The sequence below is a fragment of the Petromyzon marinus genome, chromosome 3 (genome assembly GCF_048934315.1).
Source record: "Petromyzon marinus isolate PM22_M1 ecotype Great Lakes invasive population chromosome 3, UKy_Petmar_22M1.pri1.0, whole genome shotgun sequence".
NCBI lineage: Eukaryota > Metazoa > Chordata > Hyperoartia > Petromyzontiformes > Petromyzontidae > Petromyzon > Petromyzon marinus.
Window position 1 is genome coordinate 10535435 of NC_133669.1, and position 20818 is coordinate 10556252.

At 50.0% G+C, this 20818-nt stretch overlaps 1 protein-coding gene across 2 annotated transcripts in view; it reads right to left on the minus strand.

The window, feature by feature from the left end:
* Positions 1–443: 443 nt before the first annotated feature.
* LOC116953494 (rho GTPase-activating protein 6-like) overlaps positions 444–20818 on the minus strand; it is an 88037-nt gene continuing 67662 nt past the window's right edge. For both annotated transcript variants that reach the window (XM_076073978.1, XM_032973754.2), the window contains 9 exons: positions 18499–18721; positions 17391–17446; positions 15926–16082; positions 14755–14900; positions 13756–13896; positions 13354–13451; positions 12609–12760; positions 11699–11785; positions 444–9128 (listed from right to left, as the gene is read on the minus strand). In XM_076073978.1, the coding sequence (XP_075930093.1) occupies positions 8407–9128; positions 11699–11785; positions 12609–12760; positions 13354–13451; positions 13756–13896; positions 14755–14900; positions 15926–16082; positions 17391–17446; positions 18499–18721 (1782 nt within the window). In that variant the 3' untranslated portion in view covers positions 444–8406. The remainder of the gene's footprint in view (positions 9129–11698; positions 11786–12608; positions 12761–13353; positions 13452–13755; positions 13897–14754; positions 14901–15925; positions 16083–17390; positions 17447–18498; positions 18722–20818) is intronic.

The window sequence follows — 20818 nt, forward strand, 5'->3', positions numbered from 1 at the left end:
TTTGTCAGTGGGCAAAGTACAAAATCAGCAGGGGATCAAATACTTTTTTTCCCTCACTGTATATATAAGTACACCACAGTCGATTGTCAGGGCACATTTGGTGGTGGGGGGGGGGGATACATTTTGGGTAATCCCGCCTCTTCCAAGACTTCTGTCTGGCTATCGTGGAAATGCAGACCAGAAAAAACTAAACTGTAAACGGGCTCTCTTGAGCAACCTATGGCGGAAGCCCTTCCATCAATAGTAAGCCAGTCATTGCAAGGCCACTACGTTCAGTTATTACCCAGTCCTTCATTTCAGCCGCAACAGTCTGGAATGCCGCAATATGAATAATTTTGGAAACCAGCTTTAGCCATCTCCTAGTGATACTAATTGTGTCGTCTCTGGATTATAAATAGGAGTACGGCATACAATCGTAGTGACTGACTCGGAGACACGAACAGTAGGAGGCACTCTGTTTATTAACACGGCCTGACAGTTAACACTTTGTAACTACGGTTCCCAATCAGGACAGCTGGTAGACTGCCTGACTGGCGACGCCGAGATGGTGAAGACGGAGACGACGGTGAAGACTCCAGCAGCAGCACGACGGGGACCCCACTCCAAACGACAGCCCCGAGGTCCCCTACAGGGGCCTCTCTTATACTGTCAGCGTGGCCTGGCTCCGCCCCCGGCCACGCCCCCTTCTGGAACCTACTAGCGGGTTCTCGGTGTGCCCCTTCCGTGACCCTTCTCCTAGATCCCTCTCTGGGTCTATCACGTGGCCTGCTGTCAGGGCTGCTGTGAGCTGCAGATCCCCTTCTCCGCCAGCAGCAAGCGCTATGCTGCTACGTGACCGATTCTATGTCACTACACAATTATTATGGATAGGCGTACCTTGTACTCGAGTGGTAGTAGTGCCTTATGCAGATGATTCCTCCAAGCTAACCTAAAAGCATTCCAAAAATTATTAATCCCCGATGATAACATATTGTACTATCTGTATTATAATTTGTTGTAAATCTGGACACATTTATTTCTGCATGTTAAATTGCATGTTCGGATAGAGATATTGCTTGAATGTAGGGCTTTTGGTGTTGACGAAGATAATACACTCAATTTGATGGAATTTGAGGAAGCTCGGATTTAAGGATGGACTGCAAGACACCACAAACTTCATGAGCGAACGTGTCTTTTGTTATTACATTTCATAGTGGTGGGGAAATATATTCAGGTCAGGTCAAATTTCAAAAAAAATATAATGTAACTGTTCACTTTCCTAGAAACCAAACATCCCACCTTACTGCATAGTAAGTGGATTTTGGCCCATTTGTAGGGACTTTAGAGAATTATTCCCTCATATGAATTGGTTTTCTCCAGGTCCCAAAGTTTTCCTCACACATGCAAAGTAATTCTTGAACATTGGACAAACGTGCAAATTGGACAAACATGCAGAACCATCCTGAAAATTAATCTTGAGACTGTTCCCCAGACACATTTAAAGGGAAAACCATTCACTCTCATAGATATCTGCAATGTTCTCTATGGCTTCTCTAAAATCCTAACCTCCCAACTCCAGATGATTTAAAATTCACTCCCAAAATGTTCTCCCATATGTGTAAACATCACCCTAGTACTCCCTCCATTGAATCCTAATCTAGTCCCAGCTCAACTTCAACATTTTACCATCTTGAACCCTGCCTACACCTCCCCTCTCTCATCTCGATCTACACTTAGCAGCCAAGGCTTTCAATCAGCCTTAGTCAGTGGGAGGTCGCTCATTCACTTCTGCTGCCAATAGTCTGGAACTCTCTTCCCCCAGCCATTCATGCTGTAGCCTTGCTGCCCCCATTCCAGTCCAGGCTCCCCTTGACTTCTCGATGTTTCGTAACAGCGTTTTGAGATGCGGTTGTAATCAGATCATTTATATATTCCACTTGAACTGCATCGATAAAAGTGATAATGGACATTCACTGAAGTGCATTAGCTGGTGAGTGGTATCCATGGAGATATTGGAGCACAGAGTTTGTAGTCCTGTTACAGAGGGGTTTTAATGATGTCTTTTGATTATGCGACATTAAAACACTACTGTAATCCAACAGATAATTCACACAGGACAAAGACACACCTGGTCACATGCACACAACAGATATTCTCTTCACCTGAACACTCGAGGCAAGCACTATTTGTGAGCGTCTATTAAGGCATGGCACAAGAAAAGGCTGATATGACAAGCACTACTCTCACCCAACCGTCTTTGTTACTCGTGTATAGATATATTTGAGTAGTGACCACACCATCCCCGCCGTAACAGGTACTCAGTTGACGAATGAGTCCACTGAGGATGTCCCAGGTAAGGTTCAGATATCACTTGGCGACCGGTGGTGCTGGCAATGACCATCAATCTCATAAACAGACATCAGACAAGGGTCTCTGTGACTGGATGACAAAGCGATCACTAACCTATGTGACACACACAAGACTCTCGGACTAGTCTGGGTAAGTGGTGCTCGCAATCACTTATTAAGGCCAGCACAAGTAGGACTGTAAGGTAAAGCTACCAATGGCCGTAACGATTTTGCCAGGGAATCACAATTTTAGAAAGTCTGTACCGGTGTTTCAAAGCCTTTGTTGAAAATGTGCATTTCGCCTGGCCCCCATGCACTACTCATCATATGGATATCGCGTGGGGCTACCCGAATAGTGGGCAGGGTTGGCCGAGGAGTGGGTGGGGCCAACTTTAGGAAGAGTGAGGACCTAATAATAATAGGGGTTTTCCCCTTTTTTCTGGCAACAAAACTGAAACCTTTTTACAAGGATTCATGTCTGCATGAACCACAATACCTGCAGGCAAAATGCAAACAAAAAACATACTATAATATATGCATTGTCCTTGAAACTGATTGGTCCACACCAGAGTCGCCCCTTGGTGTGGACCAATCAGTTTCAAGGACAATGCATATATTATCATAGTATGTTTTTTGTTTGCATTTTGACTGCAGGTATTGTGGTTAATGTAGACATGAATCCTTGTAAAAAAGTTTCAGTTTTGTTGCCAGAAAAAAAGGGGAAAAACCCTATTATTATTATATTTTGGTACTGGCAAAGGAGGTCTAATGATGAGTGAGGACCTGTTGGCAGAGCTAGTGGTTGAGTAGGTGTGGCAATGTAAAAGTGGGCAGGGCTGACCAAGGGGAAGGGGCTTTCAGTCCCACCATGCATCCCGGTTAAGCCTCCAAGTGAGTTGGTTAGCTTTACTGTAAGGCTATGGCAGAAGTAGACTGTAGAAACATGATATAGACACACAAGACATGTTACTCTCTCACATGCTCACACAAAATAGCCAGCATTCACCCCATCATGGTGTTGATATCACTGCTGTGGTTGTGCCAGACTAGGTGGACTCCGAGGTCAATAAGGAATTGGCCAAATATTCTAACGTAAGACTCCTCTGAAAAATAATCTTCAGGCTCGTGAGACTCTCCTGGATAAATAAAGAATATTATTATGGTAATACTTGAGGACAGTGGTTATAAGTAGGGTCCCATCTGACCAATGTGCTTAAATTTTCAACAGCATCAAGCTGGAGATAACAGCGCCCTCCCAAAGCAACCCAGGACCTCCCCCCCCCGCCAAGACTTTAGGCACAGTACTGTGAGACCCCCCCCCCCCCAGACCCTAGCCACAAGCACTTGCAGCCATGACATGACACACATTAGACCTAAACCGACGAGTGTGGGGTTGATGCTGTGAACACCAGAATAAACAGCTAAAATAAAAACCTTGACTTAAAGCTTTCGTGACTGCAGGAATTCATATTCTTTGGGTCTTTCGGTAAAGTCACGTGGGTAGAAAAAATAATAGATCACGACGTTCCGATCGCAACGCAAGCAATCCGCCTGATGATGATTGCTTGCGTTGTGATCGAAGCGTCGTGATCACGTAGATAGGTTGAAAGAAAATAACAAAACATAACCACGGTCCTCAAGTATTACCATAATAATATTCTCTATCCAGGAGAGTCTCACGAGTTTGAAGATTATTTTTCAGAGGAGTCTTACGTGAGAACATTTGGCCAATTACTTATTGACCTCAGAGTCCACCTAGTCTGGCACAACCACAGCAGTGTTATTTTTTGTAATTAATTTTTCTGTTTATTATTTTATTTCTTTCAACCTATCTTATTTTATTTCAACCTATCTACGTGCCTTTACCGAAAGACCCAAAGAATATTAAATCAAAACATGTCACACATTGGGGCAGAGTGGAACATGCTAACCATCCAAACGCCAGCCCTGATCCCGAGCCAATGAGCTAATCATCCACTTTTGACTAGCCCTGTCCCGAAATCCTAAAAATCTAAACAACCAGCTATTAGTGCCAACCTTAGCCCTAAATAACCAACGAACCAGCCAATATAAATAGACCTTTCCAAAATTCTGTGTATCCCGTCATCCAGCATCCATTAGTTGCCATATTTCTAATCATACATATTACTAATTAGCTAACGAGCCATGAATAATTACCCTTCCACTTCCTAAGCCAAACCCACTATTCAACCAGCCACTTGTACGAACAGCCCCATCCATAAATCTAACCAATTTACCAACTAGCCACGAGTACAGCCGTCGGCAACCTGCGTCTCCAGAGCCGCGTTTGGCTCTTTAAGGACTGCTTCGTGACGTTCTTTATTCAGGACCGTCTCGTATTCACATGCATTGTGGCACTTGAAATATTTAGTTTTTTTTACGAAATCTAAAAAAAAAGGGTCTCTTCTTGCTATTTTTGGGTGCCGACTTCTGCATTAGTGTTAGATCTTCCTCTGAACATAACTCTAACCATAACCAAACCTTGAGCCAATTTCAATTGAACTGCGTCATTCGTATTTATTTTCAATTTACATTGCAATTCACATGGCGATTATAATTGACCCCAGTTTTGCCCCTGAACTCATCATCTCAAAGGGTGCCCCTTTCCACTTGTTGTACACATTTCCATTGTTGGTGTCCACAGCGCTGTGTGGTTTTGTCAAGAATTTGAGGACTGCACCAGCAGTGGTATACAAGCACAAATAAAATAACAACGCACCTCGTTTGTGATGAAGTCTGTCGCCATCATAGAGGAAGCGATTTTGTTTGCTACTCTAAAACAGTACAGCTTTGACTTCTGGGAAGAAAAAAAACCCCGATATTAAATAGACACTTCTGACATCCCAAAAAACTCTCAAAATATACTGCGCATTGTGCATGCCAATCCACTGTTTTTGATGAAAGCCTCTCCATGCCACGCCGGTTGCGAGGGTTATATGAGCATACTTCACCGCGCCATTCAGTGGAGGTTGAAGGTGTGGAGCACTGAATGTGGGAGTAAAGAAGCACGCCGTAACAACAGATGTTCCTGCACTGCCTTTCGCAGCCCACAATAAAGTTCTGTAGCAGCTTGTAACACTTGTCATGCATCCCAGTCGGCTATTAAGCAATACTCCAAACTCAAACCGCGCAAAGCTTCTGAGATGTAACGAGATCGGGCGCATCGAGCGGCTGAATCGGTTCATGGGCCAGCATGGGCAGTCGTGGGGAAGTTTTGGTAATAATTTACTAAATAGACAAGAGTCTGCCTCACACACAAATTAAACAAAATAAACATTTTTGTCCTTGGGCCCTCGGGACCAGTGTTTTCCAGCAGCATTTATTTAGGTAGGTCAACTCTGCACCCGTTTCAACTGTCTGTGTATCATTTCTGTGGGCGCCACGGTGGTGAGTTGTTAACTACCTCACCTGGTGTACAGGATGGTTGTGGGTTCGATCCCTACCCTGGCGCCTGTATTTTTGGAGTTTGCATGTTCTCCCCATGGTCGCGTCGATTTTTCTCTGGGTCCTCCAGTTTTGCCCTCCACATTAAAAAAAAAATGCGTTTATAAATTTCCACATAAGCCACTTGGTTGAGCTATCATTTCTGGCCTGGTCACTTCTGAAAAATAGTTATAGAGCTCAGTGGGCCTTACCTGGTAAAATAAAAAAAATAGTTGAGTTTAGTTTTAGCAGAGACGGGCCTGGAGCCAACGAAAATGTAATTTTTTTTTTTATATGGGGAGAAGCTCTCGTTTCTTCACATTTCAACTCCCTTCAACGTTTTTAAGGTACCACAGCGGAGAAGCGATTTTAAGCAATCATGACGGTAAATTGTTCCACTCATTCTTTGAAAAAGGAATTGCCTGTAACATTATCCCATTATGACTGGACACTGCAAGCGTTTTAAGATTCACATATACTCAATGACAAACGAACCAATAAACGCTAGCCTATTGCAATGATGGTGACATCCCTTTGTTAATCCACTGCTGGATGAAGGTCTCCTCACTCCCCGTCATAGGGGTTGTGTGAACATACTTCACCATGTTGGTCAATATCTGTTGGTTAAAGTGGGGGGGGGGGGGGGGCAGCACTGGTTTCAGATATGACTTGCCACTGAGTTTAGCCGTGGTGGGGATTAAGACGTGGTTCGCTGGGTTCATGGCTAATCGCACTGAACCACTGTGCCCCAAATACATGGAATGCGCTCGAACTCATCAGATCTCAGAAGCTAAGCAGGTTTAAGCCTGGATTGTGCTTGGATGGGCAACCACCAAGCATAATTGCTTGTTGTAGGCTGCTCTTGGGCAATGTTTTAGGCTCCTAAATCTATGCCCTACGCTTTCAACAGACCACAATGACCAGTGCAGTGAAGCATGATCACATGTCCTCCAAGACCGAAAGGTGTGGGGAGGCCCTCATCAAGCAGTGGAAGGACAACAAGACTGTACATGTACACATATGGTCAATTGTACTGTGTATTTTTATATTTAAAGGGAACACTAATTACAAATGTGGTGATATTTTATCTCTCACATTAATAGTTTTTCCCCCCATTTCATTTTAAAATACAGTACTTAAGTGTTATTACTATCATTACAATTAGTGACGTATTTTTTTCTATACACTTACACATATTATTGTTCCACAGTAATTAAACTTTAATAAGCACGAATAAATGTCTTTACGTGAACACTAAAATGTGACACCACAAGTGATGCTTCATTGCTCGCAATGCCTGCCCTGGTTCGACCTGACTTGATCTAACCTGATCCATGACCCCTGCCCCCCATCCCGGCATTATAGAGTCACGAGGTGGGGGGCCCATATTTTAACCCCCTCCCCAATAACCCCAACTCAAAATGCCATGCTCGTTCAAGTCCATGCGATTTGGCGAGCACCTCTCCACGGAACGGTGGGGACAATGACAGGAAACGGAGCCTGTCTCCAGGCCAAGGTTTCTCAAACTCTGGTCCCAGGTCCTCCCCACAGGTTGGAGTGGAGGCATCACAGCCGAGTGTGGTTGGGTCAGTGACCAGGAAAATGTTCAATCACTGAGTACACCATATCCCAGTGCAATGCAATAGCAAGGGCCGGAGGGCAGGAGGGTTGGAGCTTTGGATGCGGGAGGGGTATTTCGAGCATTGCACCTTACCCCAGGCGCCAAAATGTCGAGCGACAGCTTTGCCACATCCACCATACCTCTCGTTATGGCTGTGGCTACGAGTCACTCCAGTCTACCAGCGATCTGGAAAATATTCAGTGAGACATTAAGCCCTAGATTAGTGAGATACCTTGAGGTATCTATCATTATAGCTACCAAACTTTCTGGTTTGGCCAGGACATTCCGGGTTCAGAAAGGATATCCTGGTGTTTTGAAGCATTTGTAAAAATTGGAATGGTGTCTGGGTTTAACATTTTCTGACCTCGTTCTTAACTCATTATATGGGAAAAGGGCAAGGCCACCTGAGTACTGGGCGGTGTTGGCAGAAGAGTGGGTGGGGCCTATGAACAGTTGGGGGGGGGGGGGGCAATGGCAGGAAGAGTGAGGAGGACCTCTGGACGGAGCTAGTGGTGGAGTGGGTGTGGCTATATACAAGTGGGCGGGGCTGGCAGAGGGAAGGGGAGCCGTCGTTAGGCCAAGTATCCTATTTGAGCCTCCCAGGAATTTGGCAGCTTTGGGTAACGTAATATCAGCGTAAGAACCCGGGAAGTGCTATTCATACAAGTACCTTGGTGCTACGCTCGCCTGGCATTGCTTATACAGTATCTCATGATGCTGCTTATATTCATGGCGTTGATGACGACCATAATGCGATGTCATGAAACACTGCGCACACCTGGTGATTGGTAAACGCGGAAACCCACACTGGTGAGGACTGAGGACGGAGCTTTGAAAAACCCTACACTCAACCAGAACTTAACTAATTCTGCTGTGTCCTATTCCAATGCTGGCAGCCGCTCCCAAGCCAAGAGGGAAGGGGCCCTCTCTCTGAGCCCTCAATCCCCAGGGTCCCACAGTCACTCCCTCCTGGGCCTCCATGGGACGCCACTCCACAGCAACGGTGGATGCTTCTCAGACGAACGTCTCAGGGATGGAGTCCGACTGCTCAGGGCTGAGATTGCCGATCCTCCTGGCATCCAGGCTGCCCTCTGAGGGCCGCCCTTCGGCCGGCAAGGCCCGCACCCAGCGAGAAACGGCTCCACCGGGCCCCATGCCACCGGCATCCCCCACGTTGGACCCCTTCGCGGCACCCGCTTGGCTCGTGAAGAAGGTCCTGCTCGCCGGGGCGTCCCTTGGCAAGCACTTGACGGGGCCTAGCCGGGCCTGCACTGCTGGACTGTAGGGGATGCTGTCCCAGCCTCGCCCATTTAGCTCGGCGGGGTTTGGGCCCCCCAGGCTCGGCAGGTCTGGCTGTGATTGCGAGAAGAGGAAGCTGTTGTTTCGTCCACCACTGCTGCCACTGCTGCCGCTGCTGCTGCTGACTTTGCAGCTGCTGCTGTTGATACAGTGGAAGCGGCGGCCATCTTCTCCTCCTCCGGGTCCTTGCCCCGGGCGACCTAGGCCCTCCCTGGTGTTCGTGCCCACGAGGGCCTGAGTGTCTGTGACTCCGGGGCCTGAGCTGCGGGTGCGAGTGAGGGGGATGGGTCCTCCACTTCCTCCTCCAACTTCCGCTCCACCTGGGGCCACGTGTGACCTCGAGTCCTTGTCTCTCAGGGTCATGAGGTCAAGGTCGAGGTCAGGGGCCCGGGAAGGAGTGGCGACCATTTCAGGATGTGGTAATCGGTTGAGAGGGTCTGTGGGAGAAGAGAGAACGAGGTCACAAACGGGTGCTTGGAAATGTACACACCAGGGCAGTGGGCGTCTATTGACAATTATCTGGAACTGTGATGTCCAATCACTTAAGTAATCAATTAATTTTCCATTTATCGGATCTATTAGTCACTGGAATAATGTGGTGCGTCACGTGTCGTTTGGGGGGGGGAGGGGTCCTGCTTCCTGTAATCAGCCAGAAACGCCTTTTAGCGTCCTCTGGTCTAACACCGTTTGAGACCAGGCTCAAAAGAAAGCTGTCTCTGGTGTGGACCAATTAGTTTCAAAGACAATGCATCATATTATCAGAGTATGTTTTTTGTTTGCATTTTGACCACAAGTATTGTGGTTGATGCAGACATGATTCCTTGTAAAAGGTTTCAGTTCGGTGTTTTAACAACTTAACACCTGTTTTGTTGCCAGATAAAAGGGGAAAACCCTATTCTCATCAGCCAGAAATATAAGTAGTTGATTACAATTTGTTGTCAATGAATGTACTCAAGTCAGCGAGAAGGAAGCTGTGAATGAGGACATTAGTGCATCTGGCACTATTCCTGTGGAGGTGGCAATGGATCTAAGACTGTGGAGAGAGGGGACTCAGAAAGCGGACCCCCAATTAGTGGGACAAACACTAGGAAGAAGAAGTTACCTATTGGACTAATCGTCCCAATTTCACAGCTTTTATTTAGGCACTTGTGCAAAGGTGTCAATTTTCATGAAGACCCTGTTGGGAACGTTCAGAACATTTCTCTTCTAAGACCTTGTAGTTGTGGTCCACCTTGGTGTAATTCTTTTCCAAACGTGTGAAATATCATCCGTAATAGAGGTTTTTTGGGTTAGATCGCGTAAATATATAAAAGTGTCGTTAAACCCACCACCCGACACAGCCAACTAGTGAGGGTTGTCACGTAAACAGAACGTGGCCAATTCGTCACTAGTACAGCACACCGGTGTGTTGGAGAGCCAGGCCACAACATTTACAATCTGAGTACGACGTTTCGCCAATAATTACAACTAGCGTCATCAGGCGACAGCCAGATTTGTGTAGAAGTCCACCGGTTTCGTTCATTATATAGAAGCGTAGATGTGGTGACCACACTTCTGCGCTCTTGCACAAAGTCGGGGGGGGGGATTAATGAGTCAACACATTTTATGCATGCGCATTATGCAAGCCCATTGATCTTGTCCTTCCTGTCTATTCTGTGTATTAAAATAGCCGTACCAACGGTAATCCCTATTGAAGTATGGTGGCATGTATAGGCATGCATTTAAACAATTTCGATAGATTATCCAATTAGTCTTGGCCAGTAGTAGCTAGTTTTGCACAGAACTTCAACATTATCAAAATCAATTGAGTGTCCTTGTTGGCACACGTGTTCTGCTACTGCTGACAGTTGTATTTGGGAATATTTCATATTTGGTTTGGTGTTCTTTTAGTGTCGTGCTGATCAATCGTCCTGTTTGCCCAACATAGCATTTGCCACAAGTGCAGTTAATACTGTACACACCTTCTGTTGATAGCTTTGGTAATACATATTTTGTACCAGATATTAATTTCTGTATTTTATGTACTGTGCCAAATCTGACTTAGATGTTTTGTTTTCCAAACATCTGGCTAGTTTATCAGTTACTGCTGCAATTTACGGTATTTTGATCATTTTCATTACTTGGGCAGTTTCAATGCTCGTGTTATTTGATTTGGTTTTGGCATTCAATGCCCTGTTGATTTGTGCATCATTGTAACCGTTCATTTGCAGCACTTATTTAACATGTTTCATTTCACTTCTCAGACTGTCACCATCTGATACTTTCTTAGCCCGATGAATGAACATCATGATAAGAGCAGATTTCTGCACGGGGTGATGGTGTGACTGCATTCAGATAGGCGTCAGTATGTGTTTTCTTTCGGTAAACGCTCTATGTTATTTTACCATTGCGACCCCGTCCGAGCAGAATATCCATAAATGGTGAAATAAGCATGTTTGCGTTATCGTTTTAGGTACCCAAAAACATCCAATGACACGGTGTTACGTATATATCTACTCTACAGTAGGCATCCCCTAACGCACTTCTGCACGTAAAGAATTCTGTCCCAGCCATAAATTATCCGTGTAACACCTCTTCGATCTTTGATTGCAATGGAAACAATGAGGCACGCCCTGATTCTGGTGGCAGGCACTCTGCGTTAGTTATGCATCACAGTGATGCGCAGAAATGAGCAGCAACACACTGCTTGTCGCTCAATGTCTCTCCACGCCACCCGCTTCTCTTGTTCCACAAAACGCCGTGGAGACAGCGGGTTCTGTTGGTGTGTGCGTGGTTACCGTTGGGGTGGCATACCGTGGGAATGGTAGGCCCTGCGGTTAACATGGAGATGGTTACCATGGAGACGGTGGGGAGTTCTGTTGGCGTGTGAGTGGTTATCATAGGGAGGGGTACCATGGGGGATGGTGGTTTCTGTGCTCATGTGTGTGTGGTTACCGTGGGGTCCTGTGTCTGTGTGTGGTTACCATGGGGTCCTGTGTCTGTGTGTGGCTACCGTGGGCATGGTTACCGTGGGGACGGTGGGTCCTGTGTGTATGTGGATGTTGCCACGGCGTCCACGCGTGAGTTCTCCGCTGCGCTGTGCTTGCTCCTTCCGCTGCAGAAGCAAAATAATTACGGGGTCACAACGATCATCATGGCAGGGATGAATGGGTAATAGAGTTGGTGATAGTGTCATTGATGGAAGTGTATGAACCTAGGGACCCGATTCCGATTCCCGCTCACAGCCAACACCAGTGACGATTATCTGAACTGGAACCAGTCTTGGGCCTCCCCTAGGTCGACTCAGCCTCAAATGAGTAGCTGGTGCAGTGTGTACAAACATTGCCACTGGGGAGACAAAGGCGGCCGGGCGTGGTGCTGGCCACCCACCCCCTCATGTGACGTACCGACCTTCATAGGTGCTTGCTAACAGCACTTGCCCCAAGTCTGTTCAGACTCTGCGGGGAATCTTTGCCTTTGTATTTTTGATGATGGTGGTGAGACTGATGCTGACTATGCAGGCGATGATTGTGTTTAAGGTGGTGTTAATGTTTCTGATAATGATTTTTTAAATTGGTGTCAATCCTGATGATGGTATTGATGACGATGGTGCTTGTGATGATGGTGCTGATGATGTTGAAGACAGCGCTAGAAGTATATGCTGATGGTGTTCAGAGTGGCGGTGATGATGACAATGTTGGTGACAGTGCTGATGTATATATGTTGAAATTCTTTTGCACCATACGTAGCTAACCACGCGAATCGGAGGTGCGGGGGAAGGACAACAAACTAAACTATGGCATCTACACAAACCGTTGCTTACGTGCCATACAAAAGAAGAAGAATAAGAAGAAGAAGAAAGAGCAAGGTATTGTGGTTAATTTGTCGCAATTTGTGGTTCATTTCATGGTGACGCCGGTAGTGAAGCTCTTCCATACCTGCCACCGCTCCGCGCGCCCCCAGCACGGGCGAAGTGTTCTCGTAGGGGGACCCCTCCCCGTCCCCATCCCCATCAGCGCTGGACCCCCCCTCCAGGCTCTCGCTGGAGCCGTCACGACCCGAGACACTGGGCCAGCCTCGCTCCGTCGCCCTGGCACACGGGGACACACGGGCACATGGGGACAAGGGGATGACGGTGATATGATGAGACGCAGATGTATGCGCACATGTGACACGCAGAGATAACGGTGATATGTATGGCCACATGGGGACAGATTACAGTGACAAGAATATAAGAGGATTTAGGGACATAGATACTGATGGGTTTGGATATTGCACCCTATACTCCCGGGTAGCTCAGAGCATCTCCATGACTAACATACTTAAGGACATGGGCACATTGGGGCTACAGGGACACGGGGATATATACACTAATCACAGCGTGTATTTTGATTGCGCATAAGGAGTGTGTAGAGCGCCGTTTGTCTGTGTGGTTGAGAGTGTCATTCACACACACACATGAGGGGGAGTACTATAGCAGTTGGCGCGCTGCGCTATGAACCCGGCGACCCGAGTCCAATTCCCGCTCGCAGCCAACACCAGTGATGATTATCTGAACCGGTCCTGCGCCTCCCCTAGGTCGACTCAGCCTCCAATTAGTACCTGGTGCGGTGTGTAAACATCGCACCAGATGTCATTTATTAATGTGGTGCACCACTGTGTGTGTGCGTGCGCGTGTCTCACCCGGCCCCCACTGCCTTCCTCCTCAGCAGGTGCTCCACCACCTCCGGGTCGGACTCCATGAGCCGCAGCAGAACCTCGTGCTGAAGCTCCGGCGGGATCTGCTCACCTCATCACCACGCACACCTCGTCATCACACACGTTGTCAACATGCACACTGCGTCGACGTTAGCAAGCACCTATGAAGGCCGACACAGCGCCATTGTACCCTATTTAAGGCTGGTTCGACCTAGGGGAGGCCCAGGGCCGGCTCAGATATTCGTCGCTGGTGTTGGTCGTGAGCGGGAATGGAACTCGGGTCGCCAGGTTCGTAGCGCAGCGTAGCGCTAACCGCTGCACTGCCGCTCCCCACTCTGCCTTTGTGACGCGTGTACATGCACACAACAGACGCGCGTGCGTGCACACCAGAAAGACTTGCTCGTGCTGCTCGATGAGCGAGCACGTGGTGGCGATGACCGCCGTGCTGTCCTCACGCACGCTCCGCTCCCCACGCAGGAGGTTCGGCCCGAACACCGTCGCCAAGTTCTGAGCCGTCATCTTATTTCCCTGGACACACGCATGCATATACGAACGGATACACAGAGGCACGCATCGACATGCATGGGACAAACATGCACACATGCACGCACAGATGGATATGCAGGGGCAACACACGCAGGCGCACATGGGAACACATCGACACAAGGATACGCACGCATCACATGTGCACGCATCACATGTGCACGCATCACATGTGCACGCATCACATGTGAACGCATCACATGTGCACGCATCACATGTGCACGTATCACATGTGCACGTATCACACGTGCACGTATCACACGTGCACATGTGATACGTGCACGTATCACACGTGCACGTATCACATGTGCACGCATCACATGTGCACGTATCACATCTGCACGTATCACATGTGCACGTATCACATGTGCACGTATCACATCTGCACGTATCACATGCGCACGCGTGGACGTGGACGCACGAGGATACACACGGCCATGCACGTGCACACAGGGGCACAAATAGACGCACATGGGGACGTGCATGCAGACAGGCAAACACAGGCACACGTGGGTATGTGAAACTAACACCAGGTTTATCTGGTTCCATAATGCCAAATGTATACATACCACTGAAATGTAAGATGTGCTCAGAATTGCTTTGTTACATCCGAAAAGCAAATACCAAATTTTGGTAAAAGCTCCTTATACATCCGATGGTATCCCATTTCCCTTATTTCTACAAACCACTTCCTCTAAATTAGCATTCAATGGGCTAGTGTAATCACTGCTTTGGACAATATGAACGTAAATGGTTTTGAACCTTAATCACTGACCAGGCTCGACCCCCCCCCCCCCCCCGCTTAGCATGGGACACGCAGCGAGGTGGGGGTACGCCGCTCACCTGCTCCCCCGTGTCGGCCTGCGTGCCCGCGTGGCGTGCCACCGTGGCGAGGAAGGAGAGCACGCGGTGCAGCGTGTCGCAGTTACACGGGGGCAGCAGGCACACGAGCAGCCTGAGCAGTGGCACCTGCTGCCCCGGGTCCAGCCCTGACAAGGAAAGACAAAGACCCCCCCCCCCCCACAGTATAGCCTTAACAGACTGTTGGGGAAAGTGCTGTTAGCGAGCACCTATGCAGGCCAGCACCATGCCCATCCGCCTTTGTTTCCCTAGTGACGATGTTTGTACACACCGCACCAGGTACTCATTTGAGGCTCAATCGACTTAAGGGAGGCCCACAACCGGCTCAGATAATCGTCACTGGTGTTGGCCGTGACCGGGAATCGAACTCGGTTATCAGGTTCGTAGCGTAGCGCGCTAACCGCGACACTACCGTTCTCCAGCTCTGACAACACACTGGTTGTAATTACTGGCGAAATGTCGTACTCGAATTGTAAATATTGTGGATTTACTCTCCAACACACCGGAGTGCTAGTTTTGTTCATGTGATCTATCCCAAAAACCCGGCAACCTGGGTTAAATTTCCACTCATCACCAATAACAGTGGCGAATATTTAGACCAGCCTCCGCGAGGTCGACTCAACCTCAAATGAGTATCTGGTACAGTGCATAAACATCACCACGAGGGAGACAAAGGCGGCTGGACATGCTGCTGCCCACCCACCTCGTGTGCTGTGCCGGCCTTCATCGGTGCTCGTTAAACGCACTTGCCCCCTCAGCCTGTTAAGGCTATATGGGTGGCGGCGGGTATAACCACACATATTTACACGATCTAACCCAAGAAACTTCTCCTATGGACTATATTGGTCGTGAAAGCCTACGTGTTAAACTACACGGATGAGTGTTGGTGGCACGTATTAGTGGCTAAAATGCAGCAAGGTGTCCCAGTGAGTGATGCAGGTGGAGCATCCGCCTGTCACCTCAACTCATATAACACCTGCGTCCTGTCCCGCGACCAGCAGCGAGCCTTCGACATTTCACGCGATGGCCTCAAAACCACGTCTAGCCCGGCACGAGCGCCGTGGTGACGCCGTTCGCAGCTCGGTGCGCGAACGGCGTCCGTCGTTGTCGCCGCACGTGCGTTCCGGCGTGCGTGTGTGTGGCGAACCCGCACCGGCGGCGTGCACGAAGGCCGGGTAGAGCTCGCGCGAAAGCAGGGGCTCGGTGAGGTCGCGCAGGAACTCCTTGAGCAGCGCGGCGACGTCGTGCGCGCTCGCCTCCTCGCCGATCGACGCCGCCTCCTCGCCGCCGCGGTCAAACTGATCCCGCAGCTGCACAGAGACAACGGCGGCACCGCCGCCACGGGGAGCGGGCGCAGGAGCACCGGGGAGCGTCAGCGGGCGGCGGGCGGTGCAGTGGTGACGCTCGCGCCGAGCGGCAAGAGGGCTGCGTGGGTTCGACTCCCGTGTTTGTAGGTCCCCCCCCCCCCCCCGTTCTGTTTTCTCGGGGGCCCTCTGGTTTCCTCCCACAGCTGAAGGAGACGTGCAGTGTAAGCCGGTCGTCGGCCAAACTTCCCAATGTTGGAATATCACCTGACAACGACTCAATTGGATTTGCACAGCTCCAACATCGCAGCCTACAGTGAACAACTTGACAGAACCCCCTCCTGAAAAAAAGAGTGCTGAGGCTCTATATGGTTTTCCCGAGTTAACAAGCGTAGTCATAACAACACATTGTAATAGCAAGCCGGTTGCATCGTTGCTGCAGGCTGTAGATACATTTCCTCCCCCGAGGAATAATTCAAGTTCATTTAAGCTACCAACGCATCGACTGTTGCGATCATTGCTGTGAGGGAGCACCTATTAGGGTTGGTATAGCCAACACCTCCACACCACCACCTAGCACCATCACCACCATCACCTATTCATTCCTGCCATCATCAACATCATCGTCAGCACCATCATTACAAGCAACATCATCAATACCATCATCACGATTGACACCACTTTAAAAACATGAACAGCAACATTAACACCACCTTAAACACCATGATCACCATCATTAATGACACGTCACCAACACTATCACCCATTCACCCCTGCCGTGATGATCATCGTGACCCCGTGATTTTTTTGCTTCTGCAGCGGAAGGAGCGAGCAGAGCTCAGCGGAGTACTGACGCGTGGACACCGTGGCAACATCCACATGCACACAGGACGTGCCGTATCCACGGTAACCATCCCCAAGGTAACCACACACATGCACACAGGACGTGCCGTCTCCACGGTAACCATCCCCAAGGTAACCACACACATGCACACAGGACGTGCCGTCTCCTCGGTAACCATCCCCAAGGTAACCACACACATGCACACAGGATGTGCCGTCTCCACGGTAACCATCCCTATGGTAACCACACACACGCACACAGGACCTACCGTCTCCACGGTAACCATCCCCAAGGTAACCACACACACGCACACAGGACCTACCACGGTAACCATCCTCACCATACCCATGGTAACCATAGGGTCCACCGTCCCCATAATGACCATCCCGACGGTAACCACACAGACATGCACAGAACCCATCGTCCCTGGTAACCATCCCCACGGTGATAAAGCACACACACACACACACCTGCCGAACGCGTTTCTTGGAGCTGCCCACTCTGAAGATGCCGACCGTGTGCAGAGCTGTGGGGAGAAGGGGGTGCACAATTGTGATCCAACTCGCCATGACCTATCCACTGCTGCATGAAGTCCCGTCCAAGCCGTAACCATCCCTCACGGGTGCCTGCACAGGAGCCGATCTCATCGCATCCATGCGTTGGCGGTACCCTCGGTCACGCTCCCTCCATTGGCTGCCACTGCGTCGTTATCCTCGACCACTGCGACCGGTGGCCTTCGTCACTTCCAACCATCGTGTCCTGCCCAGGCGTGACTGACTTGCCGTAACAGTTTCAAATCGTGTTTCTCAATTCTGGCCCATCGCCCTCGTAAAACCCATATAATTAGCCATAAACAATTGACCCCAAAACCCCACCCATAACCTGAGACCACAATCAACTCTCCCTTAGCCCCCAACTCTTAACTCATCCGTTTAAGGCCATGGAAAATGTCATTGCTGGCCTTAAACATGAATCCTGACTAACCACTCACCTTAACTTATATTCCTATTCATTAAGCCTAGACCCACCGATCACCCATAATGCATGGTCCATACCTGATTAATTGCTGACCCTTGAACCATCACCCTAACCTTTAACACCATGCCTTTTCACTTCTACAGTCACCTTTTCCCAAAATTTTCACCAATGAACCATGACTGCAGGGGTGGGGTCATGACTCCGGATATCAGGAGTACCACCTCAACCTATAACCATGTTGGTGGGGTCATGACCCCTGTTTGAATGTGGGGTCGTGATCGGAGGCAGTGGCTGTGGGGTCATTGCCCTTGATTGTGCGAGTGGAGTTATGCACCCAATTGTGACCCCTTATGTCAGGAGTAAAAACTCGACTCCCGATCATGTCAGACTGAATCATTTGAAGGTCGTTATCCTCTTTATGCCCTGATCGAGGGGGATAGCCATGACCTTTGATTGTGGGAGCTGGGTCATAACCCATGACCGTGTAGACAGGCAAGCTAGGGGCTCATTACCCCTGATAGTAGGGGTGTGGCTCATTATCCCCGATGGAGGAGGAGTGGGGCTCGTTACCCCCGACGGAGGGGGGTGGGGGTTCGTTACCGTGCTGCTCGAGGTGGGAGCAGCACGCCTCGACGACGCGGGGCACGCGGGGGAACGTGGGGTTGAGGCTCAGGCGCTGCCCCTCCCCTCGGCGCCACCGGCCCCGAGTGGAGCCACCGCCGCCCCCTGCCGCTGCCTCGGCCGGCAGCGAGAGCTGTAGAGCCTCGAGCAGACGCGACGGGTTCCCCTGCAGCTCCGCCAGGCTGTCCACGGACATCGCACCCTGCGAGGGGGGGGGGGGGGACACGCGGCGGGGGGGGGGGGGTGGGGAGACGGCGCCGAGGAGGCGCGTGGGAGGGAGACGTGAGCGCATGGGGAGACGTGGGGAGACATGGGCAGGCACGGGGAGAGACATGGAGGGCTAGGCACTCGGAAAAAAAGACGTGGGGATGGAGACAAGGGGACATGGAGAGACGCAGTGAGGCATGGGGAGAGATGGGGAGATGAAGCTGGGGAGACACAGGGAGGTAGGCATGGGGAGGCATGGGGAGATGCAGGGAGGGAGGCATGGGGAGGCATGGGGAGATGCAGGGAGGGAGGCATGGGGAGGCATGGGGAGATGCAGGGAGGCATGGGGAGGCATGGGGAGACACAGGGAGGGAGGCATGGGGAGGCATGGGGAGATGCAGGGAGGCATGGGGAGGCCTGGGGAGACACAGGGAGGGAGGCATGGGGAGATGCAGGGAGGCATGGGGAGGCATGGGGAGACACAGGGAGGGAGGCATGGGGAGGCATGGGGAGATGCAGGGAGGCATGGGGAGGCATGGGGAGGCATGGGGAGGGAGGCATGGGGAGTCATGGGGAGATGCAGGGAGGGAGGCATGGGGAGGCATGGGAAGACACAGGGAGGGAGGCATGGGGAGGCATGGGGAAGTTGAGGGACACAGTGCATGTGTGGGTATGAGGTTGTATATGTGTGTATATGCATTTGTATATACGTGTGTGCGTATGTGTATGCGTGCGTGCAAGAGAGTGTGTGAGTATGTGTGTGCGTGTGTGTGTGCGTGCGTGTGCTCGGCAGGGTCGAGTTTGGGTAGGAGCTCAGTAAAATCTTCCCTTTTTTTGGGATTTGTGATGCTCGCATCTCACATCTGTTTGTGGTCAAACCCAGGCACATTCCACACAGCAGCCAAACGCACACACGCACACGCACATACGCATACATGCGCATGCACGCGTGCACACGCACATCCCCCCATACACCCGTACAAAGACACCCGCACACACACACACAGAGGCGCTAATAAATTAGTACATACTCTTATGCATGCACCCACATTCACGCACGTACACACACACAAGCAACGCCAATCTGTACACACATTCTCACACATGCAAAACATTATTTTTAGTTTTATAGACCAGAGGGCCAAGTGCTGTCGGTGAGCACCTATTAAGGCCAGCACGGTATGCAAAGGGTGGTGTGGCTAGTGTCTCCCTAGTGCGGATGTTCTACACACCACACCAGGAATTAATTTAAAGCTGAGTTGACCTAAAAGAGGCCCAGAACCGTGACAGATATTTACCACCAATGTTGTTCGTGACTGAGAATCGAACTGGAGATGTCAGTTTTTCAGCACAACAATGAGCTAACCAACGGCTCCACACCAAAGACAAAGATCCCCCGTATAGCCTTAATAGACTGTAGGGGCAAGTGCTGTTAGCGAGCACCTATGAAGGCCGGAACAGTACACGAGGGGGTGGGTGGCCAGCACCACGGCCGACCGCCTTAGTCTCCCCAGTGGCGATGTTTACACACCGCACCGGGTACTAAGTTCAGGCTGAGTCGACCTAGGGGAGGCCCAGAACCGGTTCAGATAATCGTCACCGGTGTTGGCTGTGAACGGGAATCGAACCCGGGTCGCCAGGTTCATAGCGCAGGGCGCTAACTGCTACACCACTGCTCCCCACACGGTATACTGTACATAAGCACACACGCACGTATACACACATATGAACAAAAAGACAAAGATCCCCCGTATAGCTTATGGGAAGGGTGAGGTCTTTTACAAGCAGCTAAGTGCACACCGCACACACACACACACACGAATACAGAGGCAACGATCCCGCCGTGTAGCCTTCGGAGACCATTGGGGCGAGTGCGGTTAGCGAGCACCTATGGCACACAAGGAGGTAATGTGGGTTTGCGCAATGCCGAGCCGTCTTTGTCTCCCCATTGCTGATATATAAACATCGCACCAGGTACTGCAAACATTTTAGGGGAGGCCCAGAAATGGCTCAGATATCGCTGACCACTGATGTTAGCCACGGGAATCAAACTCAGGGAGCTGGGTCTGTTGCGCCGTGATCAACACTGCGC